We start from the raw sequence: 15,007 nt of genomic DNA, 5'->3' as shown, positions 1-15,007 counted from the left end.
AAGGTTTTATAAAAAGATAAACCTCACATATTTCAGCCTTTAAATCATCTTTATAAAACGAATGAGTCAATAAAGATAAATTCCTGACATTTATAATGCACAGTAGCTTATCTTTTATTATTAATAGTAAAATTCGGTCCGATTTTCCCATGGCTGTCGTTGCTATACAACCATGCACTGCGCTCTCCACAACGACAAAGAAGTTTTAGTAGCTAATGGATTTCCACCACAGAAAAACGCTTGCTGTAGCTCTGCTAAAAGATTTATTTACGGAGAAGAGAAAAACACCCACGTGTTTGGGTGCACCCCCATACTAAAAAAAGTTTTAAAAAATTTCATCTCGCTGCTCCTGGAAAAAATGAGCGCGTCGCTTCAATTATGAGCGCGCTTCCCGTGCGCCTACATTTGAAACAACGACCTCGAGCGCGCAAAAGACGCGATATGTGAACGGCCCCTTGGTGAGTTACCTCCAGTCAGGAGACCCCCTTGACATCGCTTCTGTGCACGGCACCTTCTCAGCAAGCAGGGGCGCCATTGCCAATAATTAAATTGAAATGATAGAAAATAGAAAACCTTAGTGGCGCAGAGGATTTTTTTTAACTGCTCGTGCCGCCCCCCATGTGACATGAAAAAATGCCGCCCCGGGCGAATGCCCGGTTCGCCCGTGCTCGAAGGGAGTCTCGCCCAGGGTGTAATTCGGTGTAGAACCGCCACTGACTAAACATGACGCACGTATCAATTCTCCTCCCCCTTCACATCTGTCGCAATTATATGTTGCGACAGATGTTTAACAACATAAGGGCAGATCCTTTGAGCGCTGCTGATGACGCAGTGAAGTGACGCTCGAGTGATCAAGTATTCCAATGTATAAAAAAAGCTTTCATTCGATTCCTCCGTCCTCATTTTTTTTCCTTGCAGCCTTTCTTCGCGTCCTACAGGGGGTGGAGCTGAGACGCGAGGAAAGGAAACGAGAATGCACAAATAAGAAATGAGAAGCACCCAGTGAATAGTTTTAAGATAGAATAATTATGTAAATGTTTTTTTAATAGCCTACAGTTCTCTCTAGAGGAAAAAAAGCAGCGGTTGCTATGGTAACAAGTTGCAAGTTTTTGATGACATGTACTAGCGCAAACTGCAACGAGAGGGTGTACACCGAATTAGTTTCATCATTTCAAAGTTTTTAATGTACCTGATTTAAAAAAAGACGATGATCTAGTGGAAGAAATTGTGAAAAATTCATGTGACCCTAATCAGAAAGTCTTGGACTGGAACAAGATGACGCCGCTGCACTGGGCAGCGTCCATAGGCCGGTTATTCAGAATAAAAAATATGTGCCATTCTAAATGTTACTTGCTTTTTTGCTAAATGTTTAAAGGAGCGATCATTACACTAACACTACTAAGTTTAAGTTATAATAGATTAGTAGAAGGTCCTGTGAAGGTCATGAAAGTTATATTGAGGGTGAAGTGTGACCTCTGGATTTGATGTCATGAGATTCACCCAGTTGTGTGAAGCTCTGATCTTGTCTAAGGCCAAACTGAAGTGGTTCAGATACTGATTGAAAATGGAGCAAGGGCTTGTTTTAGGACGGATAATGGATGGACGGCTGCACACTTTGTAGCGGAGTCTGGAAGACTAGCAGTACTACGACTCCTGCATTCCCTCCATGCACCTGTAGACATGACTCTTCTGGGGATAATCCGGTCAGGATTGCTCAAATCTATGGACATTAAGAAAATGAACGCAATCTTCAAGTATGATGATTTTTGCATTTAGTAGCTTTTTTACCCTCAAATTGCCATTACACTTTTGACACGTTTATGGCTTTATGATATCATTTAATTAATAGTATAATATTTAATAGTTTTGTTCATACTTATTATAGTAATTATTACAGTAACTGTGTAACAACTAGGTACTTACCCTGAACCTACCCCTAAACCTTACCTCAAACCATGTAGTTACCTTATATAAACCAATACTTCTCGTACTGTAAACCGAAGTGTGTATTATGTTTTGTTTTCTGAGTTATATTTGTCAAATAATCAGTTCTTATTGTATTGACTCCTAAAATTAGAGGTCAAATATAGTTTATACACACTTTATATTATTTTTCTGGTATTTTCTGTTCTACGTTGTCGTTGATGTATGGACTAGATTTGTGGCTACTGTATGTGATACTAGGCATTTAATAACATGGTGTTCGCTGTATTTCCAGGGCAGAGATTGAGAGCAGGAACTATCGGCAAATGGCAAATTTAAATGGGCTGCCCTTAGATGATACTGATGAAGAATGGGAACAGGAGAGAAAAGCCAGACTGCAAGAAAAAAAACAATTAAAAAGTAAGTTTTATTATGCCATGAGAGCAAAAATACAAACTAATGTGCTTTCTTTGCTGTGCATCTAAATGAAATGTAAAAATAATAAGAGAAAGCATTGTTGGAGGACAGTAGAATGCATGCCAAAATGTATATTCATCTACGACTGTCACCAGTTTTATATTTATACCAAGTAGGTGATATAGACATAAAAGCATAAATACTTACATGAATATATACATCAAATTAAAAATGCCATTTTAGAAAGAAAAATGATTCGTTCACCGACAGAAATCTAAATACATTCATAATACAGTAAACTTACATGACTACATCGATATACATTATCCTCTGAAGTACAATATCATAAATCATCACAGTGTTTTAGAAAACAATTAACTTTCTTTTTTTATAGATATTTTAATCTGCATAGAATGTGAGACAATTTAATCCATGAAAAGTTTCCGCGTATTCCATGTTTTCTCTTCCGGTACTTCTAGAATGCACCGACTAAATTCACATGCTGATTTGGGATAAAACCAACATTAGAACAAAGTATGTAGACACGAAATAAAAATATTCTCAAGACCACAAATGTAACTTACCTTGAATCTGTCCAATCTTTATTTATTTTTAACCGTATATGTCTCTTTGGTTGAGCTTTCACTTTTAGAATGTGCTGCTTGCTAATGTAAGAAAATGTGACAACATTAGCTCTGTTTTACTATATGTATATTATATTATAATATTTGATGCATTTTGCATCTGTAAAAGTGTATATTTCCCTTGCACGCACTAACCTTGGAACCTCTGAAACGCTTCCGAAGTGCATCACGAACCTTTGGAGAAAATCAAATGTGCACATTTTGAGCATCTCTGTAAAGGTTTTATAGACTGAAATCTTGTGATAGCAAATTTGTTCAGTAATGGTCCAGTTAGCAAAATGAAAGTGTTTAAAATGTTATATTTTCAGCCTTAATTCCTAAAAACAATCAAATTGAGGGCACGCAGTGGGCATAGTTACCTTTTTCTCTCCAACGCAGTTTGTCAGCAGTATGAAAAAGCCCTGTAATAAAATACAAAAAGATATTTTAAAGTACATGCATGAATGCACTCAGTATGAGTACATAAATATATAGTGTTTGATGCTTGACCCTCACCTGTAGTGAATTGAGTACTGTAAATGTGTAGTTCACCATTTGGGCCCAAGGTCTTTGTGTAAGGTCAAGAGTCATTACAAAAAATCCAAAGATCCAAGTTATCCCGAGGACAGGGCTTAGGAAGACTATTGTCTTAATCATACTCTTGGCAACATCCTTTTCGTCCCGCGCCTTTGCCTCTGACACAGTAGGGGTTACTATCTTCATGATCACCACAACCAAGGTGAACAAGTTTATAAACACAATAGTTCCGACAGGAAGAATAAAAGCATAGATGGAGCCCTTCAGCGTACCCTTATAAACGAGCCAGCAAGTCTTTGTGGAATAGTATTGTTCAGCTTCACCATTTCCGAATGTAATGTATGTTATTGCCACACATAATATTGGGCATACGTAACCAAGAGTGATAGACAATCCCCAAAAAACCTTTTTCCGCAGATGGTCAAAGACAAATATTATTTGGTGAAGAATCACAAAACTCAAGCACAGCATCCAGAAGAAGACGGCTAGGAAAAAAAAGTGTTTGACTACTGTGAGGATGGAGCACCAGTTTCCGGAGATCATCTTAGGTTTAGCTGATGCTAAAAATCCAGTGTGTGCAAGCAGCAAGCATAAACAGATGTTGAATATGGCTACATGCCGAAAATTGGCGATGTCTGACTTTACAACTGTATCCCATATCAGAATCTCAATGATTAAACACAGAACAAGTGAAACGATTGATATTCCTACACCAGCGTAGGTCAGTTCCTCCATGTAGGGAAGGGTAATTTCATCTTTTGCCATCATTATGGTGAACGCAGAGCTGTGGTTACATGTGCATTCATGTGGATTGTTCACACCACCCCAACCACACCCTTGTGTAGACCACACACTCCTATTTTCATCCCAGAAAACACAATACATATCATGATTTGGGAGTCTATTTTTAGAAGAATTGAATTTCAGAACAACTTTAGTCACATTGGTATTATTTACAGCGGTAACTGACAAGATGGTGGTCTCTGAGGTGGCGTTTTCTTGAAACTGTGTTGGGAAAATTTGATAAAGGTTCCGGAATCCTACGACAATAACCTCATTGCCTGTTTCGACGCTGGCATTGAAGGAGTTGCAAAGGCCCTTACAGAGCTGCAGTTCAAAATTTTTAGCCCTGTAAGGAGCAGTCGAGGACATATTCATGTTTCTCACCATTCCCTCAATAGTCTGTAGATATGTTACAGATAAATTTGTGTCGTCGTTTTCAGGGTTTGTCCAGGCATCTGTTTTGTTTAAAACATTGCTTGCAGAGCCGACGATGTTCTGCAATGTAAAAACAATAAGAAAGTGAAATGCGATTAGACTGAACAGAGGAATTCGATTAATTGTCATTTTGAATGAATGATGGAGTGAAATGAAAGGGACTTTACATGCTACAAAATAAAAAAATACTGTAATTATACAAATCTAAAGAGTGATAGACATCAGTTTTGTCTACACATTTTCAGGAACCCATGGTGAAAAAGTATCTAAACAGTTTGACCAGTACGGCTCACATGATGGCAAAAAAAAAGTTTCATTTTGGTGGCATTGGCCCATTTACTGACACAATAACTAGGTTTTGGAGCATGAAGTAAATGTTTTTGGGTGAGTTTAATATGTTTTGCAGAGGACCGAATTAAGTTGGTACTACTGAGTAACGATTCACATTAAATCAATCGGTGCCAAATTTTGGTACATGAGAACGCATCTGGGTGCGAGGGTAAGACCATTTAAATATGAATCTTGAATCTCCGTGTGAATCTCTGAGATGTGCGGTTTAATTTACCCCCCACACACACAAGCTTGTGGTGTTTTTCAGTCTCTGCCGCCTCACTAAATGAGAACACGAATGCATGAACTTTATCTCCAGAGCCGTTTTGAGAATCCCTACTAGATCATCCATTTACAATTTCATTTAAGAAAAACTATCGTCATATAAACACACGGAAACTCAAATGTCTTCACTTCAAAATAAAATAAAAGCTCGGTTTTACTTGAGTATATTACTGTTGTGCAGTAGAATTTAGATGTGTCTCAATGTAATAATAATACTAACACCAATAATAGTAAATTAACAAACTTTTAAGTAATAATCTATTTTTCTTCCATGTTTTAATTTTAACAGTATAAAGTTCAGTTGTGAAGCATGTTGTATTGACAAAATGTTTTTAAATTTCATATGATTAAAAGAGAAATTAAATTAATATTGTGTCTTCATTTGATTACAAGAAAATTCACAACACAGAATTTGTGGAAAACATTTCATGAAAAATTATATATATATATATATACTGTGTATATATATATATATACTGTGTGTGTGTGTGTGTGTGTGTGTGTATATATATATATATATATATATTGTATATATTTTTTTTGGTTTTGTTTTAATGAATATACAAACATCGTAGACAGCGACCAAGGCAGCTCTGGCATAATGTTTATATTACGTCTATAAATTACATTTCTTACAGTTTATTTACAGTTATTGAGGTAAACATGCCTAAAGTACCGGAAAAAGGTACTGTTGAGTACCGGTTAAAATGTGAACAGTACCCAACCCTAGGTCAAATATTACTGAAGGTTTAAAGAAGAATAAATATTAATAAGATGGTTAACACAATTTTTTAGAGAATCTAAAGAGAAAACATACTTACAGGTAGGACAGTATCATTCCATTGATTTGACTGGCGTTTAGATATATTATTCATGTCTTCGAGAATATTTACCTTCGAGAATATTTACAGATGCGTTAATATTTGCAAATGAGCTGAATGTCTCGCTTGTGCTCGATTTCTGTATGCCTTCAAAAAGTGCTTTTGCATTGTCCCTCATAAAGCCAATACCTTTATTTAATATCTGTTATTATGAAGGTAAAAAAAAAAATCAAGTGTTTATTACTAAGAAAATCTGTCCAGCAATGAAGAATGGGTAAATGAATACCAAAGAGTGATACCTGTACATGATTTTGAATGTAATCCAGGTCCTTATTCACACAAGAAGGGATTTCATTTCCCCATGCGTTGCCATTGCATGCTCTTGTTTCCAAACCAACAGCGTCTATACAAGACTTGCTGGCTATGTGATTGCTTTTTGTGTTGGGCCAGCCTTCCTTTGCTTCACAGAATGTTGACGTGGCTATATTAATGAATGAAAAACGACAGATTTGTTTTTCTCGTCTTTTTTATTTTCACAATTATAAATCAGAAAACATTCACTAGGTTTTAGTAAGTATAATATGCATCTGTTTGGAAGAAGCAAAATAATGCAGCTGTTCACCCATATCCAATAGCATTAGTTCACTCAAAAATGAAATGTGTGTCCCCATTTAATCACCATAATGTTACAAACCTGAATTAATTTCTTCCAAGGACCTTTTTTGAATAATATCCTAGCCACTCTTTTCCATATAGGTGAAAGTGAAATTTTAAAATGACAAAAAAGCACCACAACAGTAATTCTAAGTCATATAAGTCTCCCACCAGAGCTCTCAAATGCTGTTTCTGTAGTCAGTACTTTTGCACTCCAATTCAGAGCTTTGATGGAGGGGAAGATTATCAGTGAATATGACTTTGGGCTGTCGTATGGATTCGGAAGATGTAGGCTATTTTTTTTTTTTTTTTTACATTTTGGAGCTTAAAACACCTATTATATTGAAAAAGAGCACCCAGAGTGTCCTTTACAATTCTCCAAAGACCAAAAAAAAGTCATACTGTACATGCTTTTGTATGAAAGCCCATTTTCAGCCACATAAGAAAAACAAAATCATAGTTTGGTAAGTGATAATTATAATATAAAAGGTCAAAAGGATAAGATACTAATTAATGAGATAAAAGATTGATATTATTACATATACTGTCTGTAATTATGACTTAGTATCTCATAATTCTTTTTATTTATAAAAATATCTCAAAAGTTGTATTTCCTAATAGTCTTTTACCAACGCATGTTTTTTTTCTTCCTCCTTTTAGCAGAAATGGGCTTCCATAAGTTTGGACATGATGCTGAGTAAAAGATGAAGGCTGAAAGTTATTAAAAATTAAAGCACTTAGGCTAACATGATTAAAATATCTCTAGCATTAAGGCAAGCTTGTAATTCATGTGTTTGTGTATATATATATCAGGGGCGTAGAATTTAGTAGGGACGCTAGGGACGTGTCCCTACCAATATCCAGTGACACTGATATATCCCTAGCAATAATTTCGATCAAAACTTAAAATATATTTATATTGATGTCCCCGTCCCCACCAATTTCAAAATCAAACCTACGCCACTGATATATATATATATGTTTAAAAAAGAAATCTCACACTTCATTTTTGAGTTATTGTCTGCAACTTTAAAAGATATAGAATTTAATAAATAGTTAAACACCAACACTTACGTAGAATGATGGGGATCTCAACATTCTTCGTTCGGGTTTTGTTAATTGTAGATCTGCTGTTTGTGAATGTACAGTTAACATTAACTGTCTCATCCTTGTTTTTACATTCTATGATCATCTCTGCTTTGTAAGATATACCGTTCTTCTGGATTTCTAAAGAATGCAGTGATATGAAAATTGTTTAACATCAAGTGTATAATAAAACCATATAGATATTTATCTTTCCATCGCATTGTTTAGGTTGTGGTTAGATTGAGAGAGCACAAATGTAATGAGATGCTTACCTGGCACTTTTACGTCAAGGGAACCAGTAGTATTAATATTCCAGGTAACAGTGTAATTTTCTTTGTTGTCAGTAATGATACACTCAATTACAGTTTTAACCGTTTTTGTTTCAGCTTTATTACAGTCAGGAAATTGGGGGTTGCTCATGGCCTGAATTTCCGGCAGAAGTGCTATGTCCAACTTTTTACTTGCTGTGTGTTTTATGGACCCACTTGTGTACACGCATGTAAATGTTCCTATAGATAGATAAGCAGACAGACTTTAATGCTGGTCAGGATTTACATTTCTCAGACAAATCAACAGAAACAAATTATTCTGCATATTACCCCCATAACTGGAAAAAGATTTTAACACTAGCTATGTTTCCATCCAAGATTGTGAATTTAACAAAAAATGGAATATATCAGTAAACATTTGCTAATAAAGCGCCAGCGTTTACATCCAAAATGTGTCACTTCCTGGGAAACTGGAAAAAAATATCTGTAATAAAAATGGAAGTACAAGCTGTCATGTTATCTTGCGATCAGAGGCAGATCCCTGATGTTTGGGAACGCAATGAGACAGTTCTGGAAGGTCATTATACCCAACCATTTTGATGACAGACTTTGGCTCAGTGATCAAACCAACATTTAAGATGCTGTGCAATGAAATTGGTCAGCTGGTTATAGTCTAGTTATGCAAGCGCATCCTCTGTTGAGTTAAAGTCAGAGTTTTTTGTTGCATATCAATGGATTTTTTTCTGTAAATGTCTGTCTCTCAATTCAGAGGCTGCATCCTTCGAAGAATGCGGTCATTAAAGAACGGCAGCAAAATTTCGAATGAACGTTGTTAAAAGCCATGGTCACAGAGGAATGTTCTTGTCGCCTAGCAACTGTGTCAGCTGCCATTGATGACCGGCAGTAATGTTTGTACTAGACTTTTTTGAAAGTTATATCAAAGACTATAGAATAACAGAAGACGCGCCACTCGTATTGCTTTGAATGGGGAAAAGTGTAACGCTCAATATGGCGGAATAAGTCCCGCCTTCTAAATAGAGCCAATGGCCGATTGGTAAAGTCATCGTGTCACTGCATCTGCCGTTAGGAGCTCCGGTTCCTATAGAAACAGTCAGATGCGAGTCTCCACTGCGCATGCGCACTAGCTTGATCCAGCCTGAAAATTTTCGTTTTCGGTCACGATTTGAGCGTTTAGAAACAAAATGTATGAGACATTTGTTGTCAGATTTCATTGGTGATTTCAAATATGAAATTTAATCGTAAGCTTGGCGAACAGTTTTGGAGAATTTGATGTTCTTCTCCCATTCAAAGAGAAGCTGCACTCGCATGCCGGAGAGCCGTTTCAAAGATGGCCGTCGAGTGAAATGACTAGTAAAGGGACTTTGCTTATATTCAACTGTCTGAAAACAAAACAGGGTTCACAACCTATCTAAATATTCTGTACATAATAAAGAGTATAAATTATAAAATCGCATCTTAAGGTATAGGTCAACATTGGAACTGCTTATAATTTATATATACACTACCGTTCAAAAGTTTGGGGTCGGTACGATTTTAAATACTTTTAAAAGAATTCTCTTCTGCTAACCATGGCTGCGCTTATTTGATTAAAAATACAACAAAAATCAGTTATAGTATTAAATATTATTCCAGTGTAAATCAGCTGTTTTCTGTGTGAATATATAGTAAAGTGTAATTTATTCCTGTGATCAAAGCTGAATTTTCAGCATCACCAGTGTCAGTGTCTTCAGTGTCAAATGATCCTTCACAAATCAGTATAATATGAGGATTTGATGCTCAAGAAACATTTATTATTATTATCAATGTTGAAACAGTTGTTGGTCTGTCAGTTGTACAGTTTCTTTTTTTTTTTGGATTCTTTGATGAATAGGAAGTTCAAAAGAACAGCATTTGTTTGAAATATAATCTTTTGTAACATTATAAATGTCTTTACTGTCCTTGATAAATAAAAGTATTGATTTCTTTCCTCCAAAAAATAAAAATAAAAATTCTCACTGACCCCAAACTTTTGAACGGTAGTGTGTGTATATATATATATATATATATATATATATATATATATATATATATGTGTATATATATATATATATATATATATATATATATATATATATTTTTTTTTTTACATTTGTATCATTAGATATATTTAATAATCCTGAAATTTCTGTAAAAAAAAAAAAATTCTCTCTTCACCAGCGCGCAATGAATTCTGGGGTAGGAAAGGCCAAAAAGGATCCATCTGTTGTATCCCTCATTGCCCGCGAAACTAAGGACGGATCTGAAGAAGGATGCAGTCTCTGAATTGAGATACAGATAATGTGTTTGTTTCCATCATAGTTTATTTGCATGTCTTCTTATTGGATAACAAAATGATCCACCTCAATTGAGCACATACATTTTGTATGTGCTTTTTTAGAATTTATGTGCATAGTGTTTCCATCCGGGATTTTTTTTTATGTGACAATCCAAAATTCATATAAAAATTGGAAGATGTAAACATAGCTACTGAAACATGACATCACTTTTACAGTGAAATTAGCCAACTCAGATTAAATTATCGAAATATTTTAGATTTAGTTTGCAGAAACATACCTTTCCAGCTTCCTGAAATGTCCTTTAGTTTAAGAATGTCTGTCAAAGAATCCTTTGTAAGGTTGGCCTCATTTCCTATTGTGATCTCTGTTGTTTTATTCTGGACATTTGTTAAGTACCACTGTACCGCTCCGAGTTTATCTGATGGAGTACAATTTATATTTGCAGAGGAGCCTATATCAATCGGTTGCACCTGAGGTACGTGAATAGTGACGAGACCTTTGGAGAAAATAACAAGATGTGACTGTGTAATAAACTTTTCTGTATCGCTTAACGTTGTGTAAAAAGTTAAAGAAATAATTCACCTGTTGTTGTCAGCTCAGAATTATTCAGTGGCTTTATTGCCGTCACAAGCTGTGGAGATGTGACTGAACCGAGTAACTGCACCGTAAAATATACAATCACACTGCCGCTCCTTTAAATAAATGGGAAAAGTTACAACATCTTCTGTCTTTTATCTAATGTTTTATGTTTGTATAAAGAACAAGAAACAGTAGCTGCCAGAGGTGCATGTTATCATTATTACCTGTAACCGTTGATAATCAGAGAATCAAAATATTTCAGTGTGCTGAAATATCCCTTGAGCTAAAAGAAATGAAAACATGCAGGTGAGGTATATGTACAAACAGTGTAAGTATTTCTATGGATGAAATTAAATCAAAACTAAACTACAATGTTTTTTTTTTTAGTCGTTGCAGGATGACAGTATGTTGCCTGTATATTTTACAGTTGTATGGACTACTTAAAGATGATTTGAACCACCATAAAAATACATGCAGAAAGAGAATGATGACTTGAAGTTCATCAAATTCACCCTTTCCATAAACAATGGATGGTGGAGGGTGCACAGCGTTACCAACACATAGACTAAACACAATAGCGATGTAATAAAAATTAACGGTTAAACTTTATTTTAAGGTTTCATTGTTACAGTGTAATTATATAAGTACTGAGTAATATTTATTAACTACATGTACCATGTACTTACTATAGGGTTCGGGTAGGATTAGGTTTTGGTTGAGGGTTAGTTGCAAAACATTATGCATAATTTAATGTAAGTACATGTAACATATGTAACAAAGACACTGTAAAATAAAGTGTCACCAAATTAACTAAACAACATCAAATGTAAAACATCAAACACCATAATGAAAGATCTGGTAAAAGAATGTAAGAAGCATAATCTTTAATAGAATGTCATGTATGGACTTAAATATGTGTGCCATATTTTCTTTTCACCTTGCATGTTAAAACTGTTAAAAAAATGTTTGTATGTTTTTTAATCGTGTTGGGTTGATTTTCAGCAGTACATACCATAGTAATTACTACTTGTTCCATTTTGTGTTTTTCCATATTTTTTTTTGGATCATTAGTTAGTAATATTTCGTAAATATCTTCTGTCAATGTAGTAGATCCATTAATGCTTACTGGACAAAAAGAAAAATTACAGCATTCAATCAACATTTAAGAAATCATTAAGAAATCCTTTGGCCATATCAAACAATACTCTACCTCTTTTTTCGGACAGACAGACAGCAGTGTCATTAACTTTTATCATGCAGGCCTCGTTTTTGCAGCAGGCATAATTATTGCATATGTCCTCACTCCACGTGTAATTTGGCATGCATGAACATTTCTTATGCGTGTTAATCAATGTGCAATCTGCAAACAAGCACATTCAGTTTTTTTTTTTTTCATAATGTCAGCAATTTATTGTCCATAAAGTTTATTTTTGTTAAATCAACTTATGGATCATTCCCCTTCTGCAGTACATTTTCATTTACCCATCATTATTGAATTAAACCCTAATTTAAAAAGACTATTTCATAAATAAATCATAGTTTTCTTTTTTCAATATCAATTTAAATGAACATTGGTGTGAAGTTGGTAAACGAACTATCAATTTATAGGTTTTTCCTAACTAAAGAAATCATTTTCCATCATCATAGACTTTTGGACATCATTTTTTTATTTCATTTACAACCATTCCATCTTGTTAGATCAATACATAAATCAGTTTGATAATTTCAACGATGCTTAAAAATATGAGTTTTAACGTCCTTATGCAAGCCAACTGCAAGTAATGAGTTATCATTATTACTGTTGATGTTTCTGAACTTACTAGAGCATAATGCTGAAAGTCTTATTAATTTTTTACAGAAATCGTCCTTAAAATTACAGCAGTATATACATTTTTACAATTAAATGCTACCGCACAACAGGAAAGACCCTTTTTAAATATTCATTCTGAATGCACAAGGAAACGGCTAAATGTACTTGTAATATAAGGAAATTTTCTGTATAGATTTTTCACAGCTGTTTTAGCAGTATTTTTAACTACGCATTGCATTGGGTTTTGTTTTTGGGTTTAAGGAAGCATCTGTAAAATTAACGGATAATGTCCTAGCTTGAGGTAGGAAATTACCAGTAGCTTATCTTGTCTGGTTTTGTTTTCTCTTTTTTTTCTTCTTCTTTTACAGTGTTGGCGTTGTGTAATTTCAAGCATTCTGTTTGTTTACCTGTTGTGCTGGTGATTTCGGTTACAATCGCAGACCCACTGTTAACGTCTGTTCGTGTAAGCTTGTCCAGCTGCTCAGTGACATTCTTATACACCAATTTCTCAAATTCAAGCTCAAGCATGTACACCTTTGTGGAATTCCCTGGAATGAAGTATTGTGACAGTATTCAGTTTGACGATGGTTAATGGAAAAACACATTATTTATTCCATAGATTATTATTGATGAGCAGAAAAAAAAAATCTATATATTACCTGCCACAGCAACCTATCAATCAAAAGTGTTAAAGAGTTAATACTTATAAATTGTTTGCATAACTAAATAACTTAAAAAAAAAAAAATTATAATAATAATCTCAACCCACCTTAAAAATCAATGCCAGAAAAATGAAAATGACGCCTTTAGACAATTTCATTTTTGTGCCATCAATTTCTGGTGAAACGAACAGAGCGCAGTCATTAATATGAACGTGCATATGCCTTCCATCAGTGACGTCAATCAGGCAATACATTTACATTTATTCATTTATCACACACATTTATACAAAGCGACTTACAAATGAGGAATACAACAAGAGATTCATCTTAAGGAGACAATGAAAGTTTCAAACATCATCCAGAATAGAAACTGGAACAAGGAGGGTTTTAAGAAGGAGTGAAAGCAAAGGGTTTTTTTTTTTTTATAATAAATTGACCACAACAATATGCATTCAGATACACTACCAATCAAAAGTTTGGAATTTGTTTTTGAAAGAAGTCTCTCATGATCACCAAGACTGCATTTATTTAATCAAAGATACAGTGAACACCGTAATATTGTGAAATATTAATACAATTTAGAAGAAACATTTTTCTATTTGAATGTATTCTCAAATGTAATTTATTCCTGTGATCCAAGTTCAATTTTCAGCATCATTACTCCAGTCTTCAGTGTCACGTGATCCTTCAGAAATCATTCTAATATGCTGATTTTCTGCTCAAGAAATATTTATTATTATTATCAATGTTGAAAACAGCTGATTCATATTTTTGTGAAAACTACACTACTAAAGTGACAAAATTTGGGGTTAAATAAGATACAAAATAAATATTCATTATTTTATTCAGCAACGACGCAAAAGATTTCTATTTCAAATAAATGTAACTTTCTATCCAAATGGAAAACCTTTCTTTAACTTTTCCAACAAAGAATCCTGAATTTTTTTCCACAACATTTTCAACATAATAACATTATTCATAATTGAGCAGCAAATCATCATATTAGAATGATTAGTTGACACTGACGACTGGAGTGATGATGTTCAGCTTTGATCACAGGAATAAATTACATTTTAAATACATTCAAATACAAAACAGATATTTTATACTGTAATGATATTCCACAATATTACTGTTTTTTGGATCAAATAGATGTGAGCATTAGAGACTTCTTTCAAAAACATAAAATGCGTCCTGATACATGAAATAAACTGGTGATAAAAGCTTGAAGCATGTTGACGTACCTCTTTGGCTTGTAAATCCTGACAGCATTATTGACCTCTGGATTCAGACCGTAATTTAATCGCAGTGATCACTTTATTAAAAAAAGTTACGAGTGTCCATACAGACAGAGTGAGAGGAGGGAATGATATCCCAGTCAACGGATTTTCCCAATAACCCTCCTGATTTGCATTATTCAGGTTACATGACTCAAAAGCATCAGAGACTTGATTCAA

The 15,007-nt window shown here is 34.4% G+C and overlaps 2 protein-coding genes and 1 long non-coding RNA gene across 3 annotated transcripts; 1 reads left to right on the top strand and 2 right to left on the bottom strand.

Annotated features, from left to right (window-relative positions):
• The first annotated feature begins 633 nt into the window (after nt 1-633).
• Nucleotides 634-2,833, top strand: LOC130088853 (ankyrin repeat domain-containing protein 66). Its single transcript, XM_056255828.1, is given in 6 exon segments — nt 634-691; nt 1,205-1,306; nt 1,532-1,678; nt 1,681-1,737; nt 2,197-2,343; nt 2,820-2,833. Coding segments are annotated over 6 exon segments (525 nt in total).
• Nucleotides 2,332-12,114, bottom strand: adgrf3a (adhesion G protein-coupled receptor F3a). The gene is given in 14 exon segments (XM_056255827.1): nt 2,332-2,842; nt 2,925-3,005; nt 3,120-3,158; nt 3,344-3,385; nt 3,480-4,778; nt 6,155-6,241; nt 6,243-6,356; nt 6,454-6,635; nt 7,883-8,027; nt 8,174-8,403; nt 10,777-10,995; nt 11,082-11,191; nt 11,303-11,361; nt 12,091-12,114. Coding segments are annotated over 13 exon segments (2,613 nt in total). The 3' UTR covers nt 2,332-2,842; nt 2,925-2,942.
• A 1,239-nt stretch (nt 12,115-13,353) lies between these two features.
• LOC130088828 (uncharacterized) lies at nt 13,354-15,007 on the bottom strand. Its single transcript, XR_008807504.1, has 4 exons — nt 14,795-15,007; nt 13,658-13,725; nt 13,548-13,560; nt 13,354-13,436 (listed from the first exon to the last, which is right to left on the bottom strand). It is a non-coding gene; the product is annotated as an uncharacterized LOC130088828 (long non-coding RNA).

Source organism: Rhinichthys klamathensis, unplaced genomic scaffold, assembly GCF_029890125.1.
Source record: "Rhinichthys klamathensis goyatoka isolate OS25496 unplaced genomic scaffold, OSU_Roscu_1.1 h1tg000123l_1, whole genome shotgun sequence".
NCBI lineage: Eukaryota > Metazoa > Chordata > Actinopteri > Cypriniformes > Leuciscidae > Rhinichthys > Rhinichthys klamathensis.
This window is presented reverse-complemented; position numbering and strand designations above follow the sequence as displayed.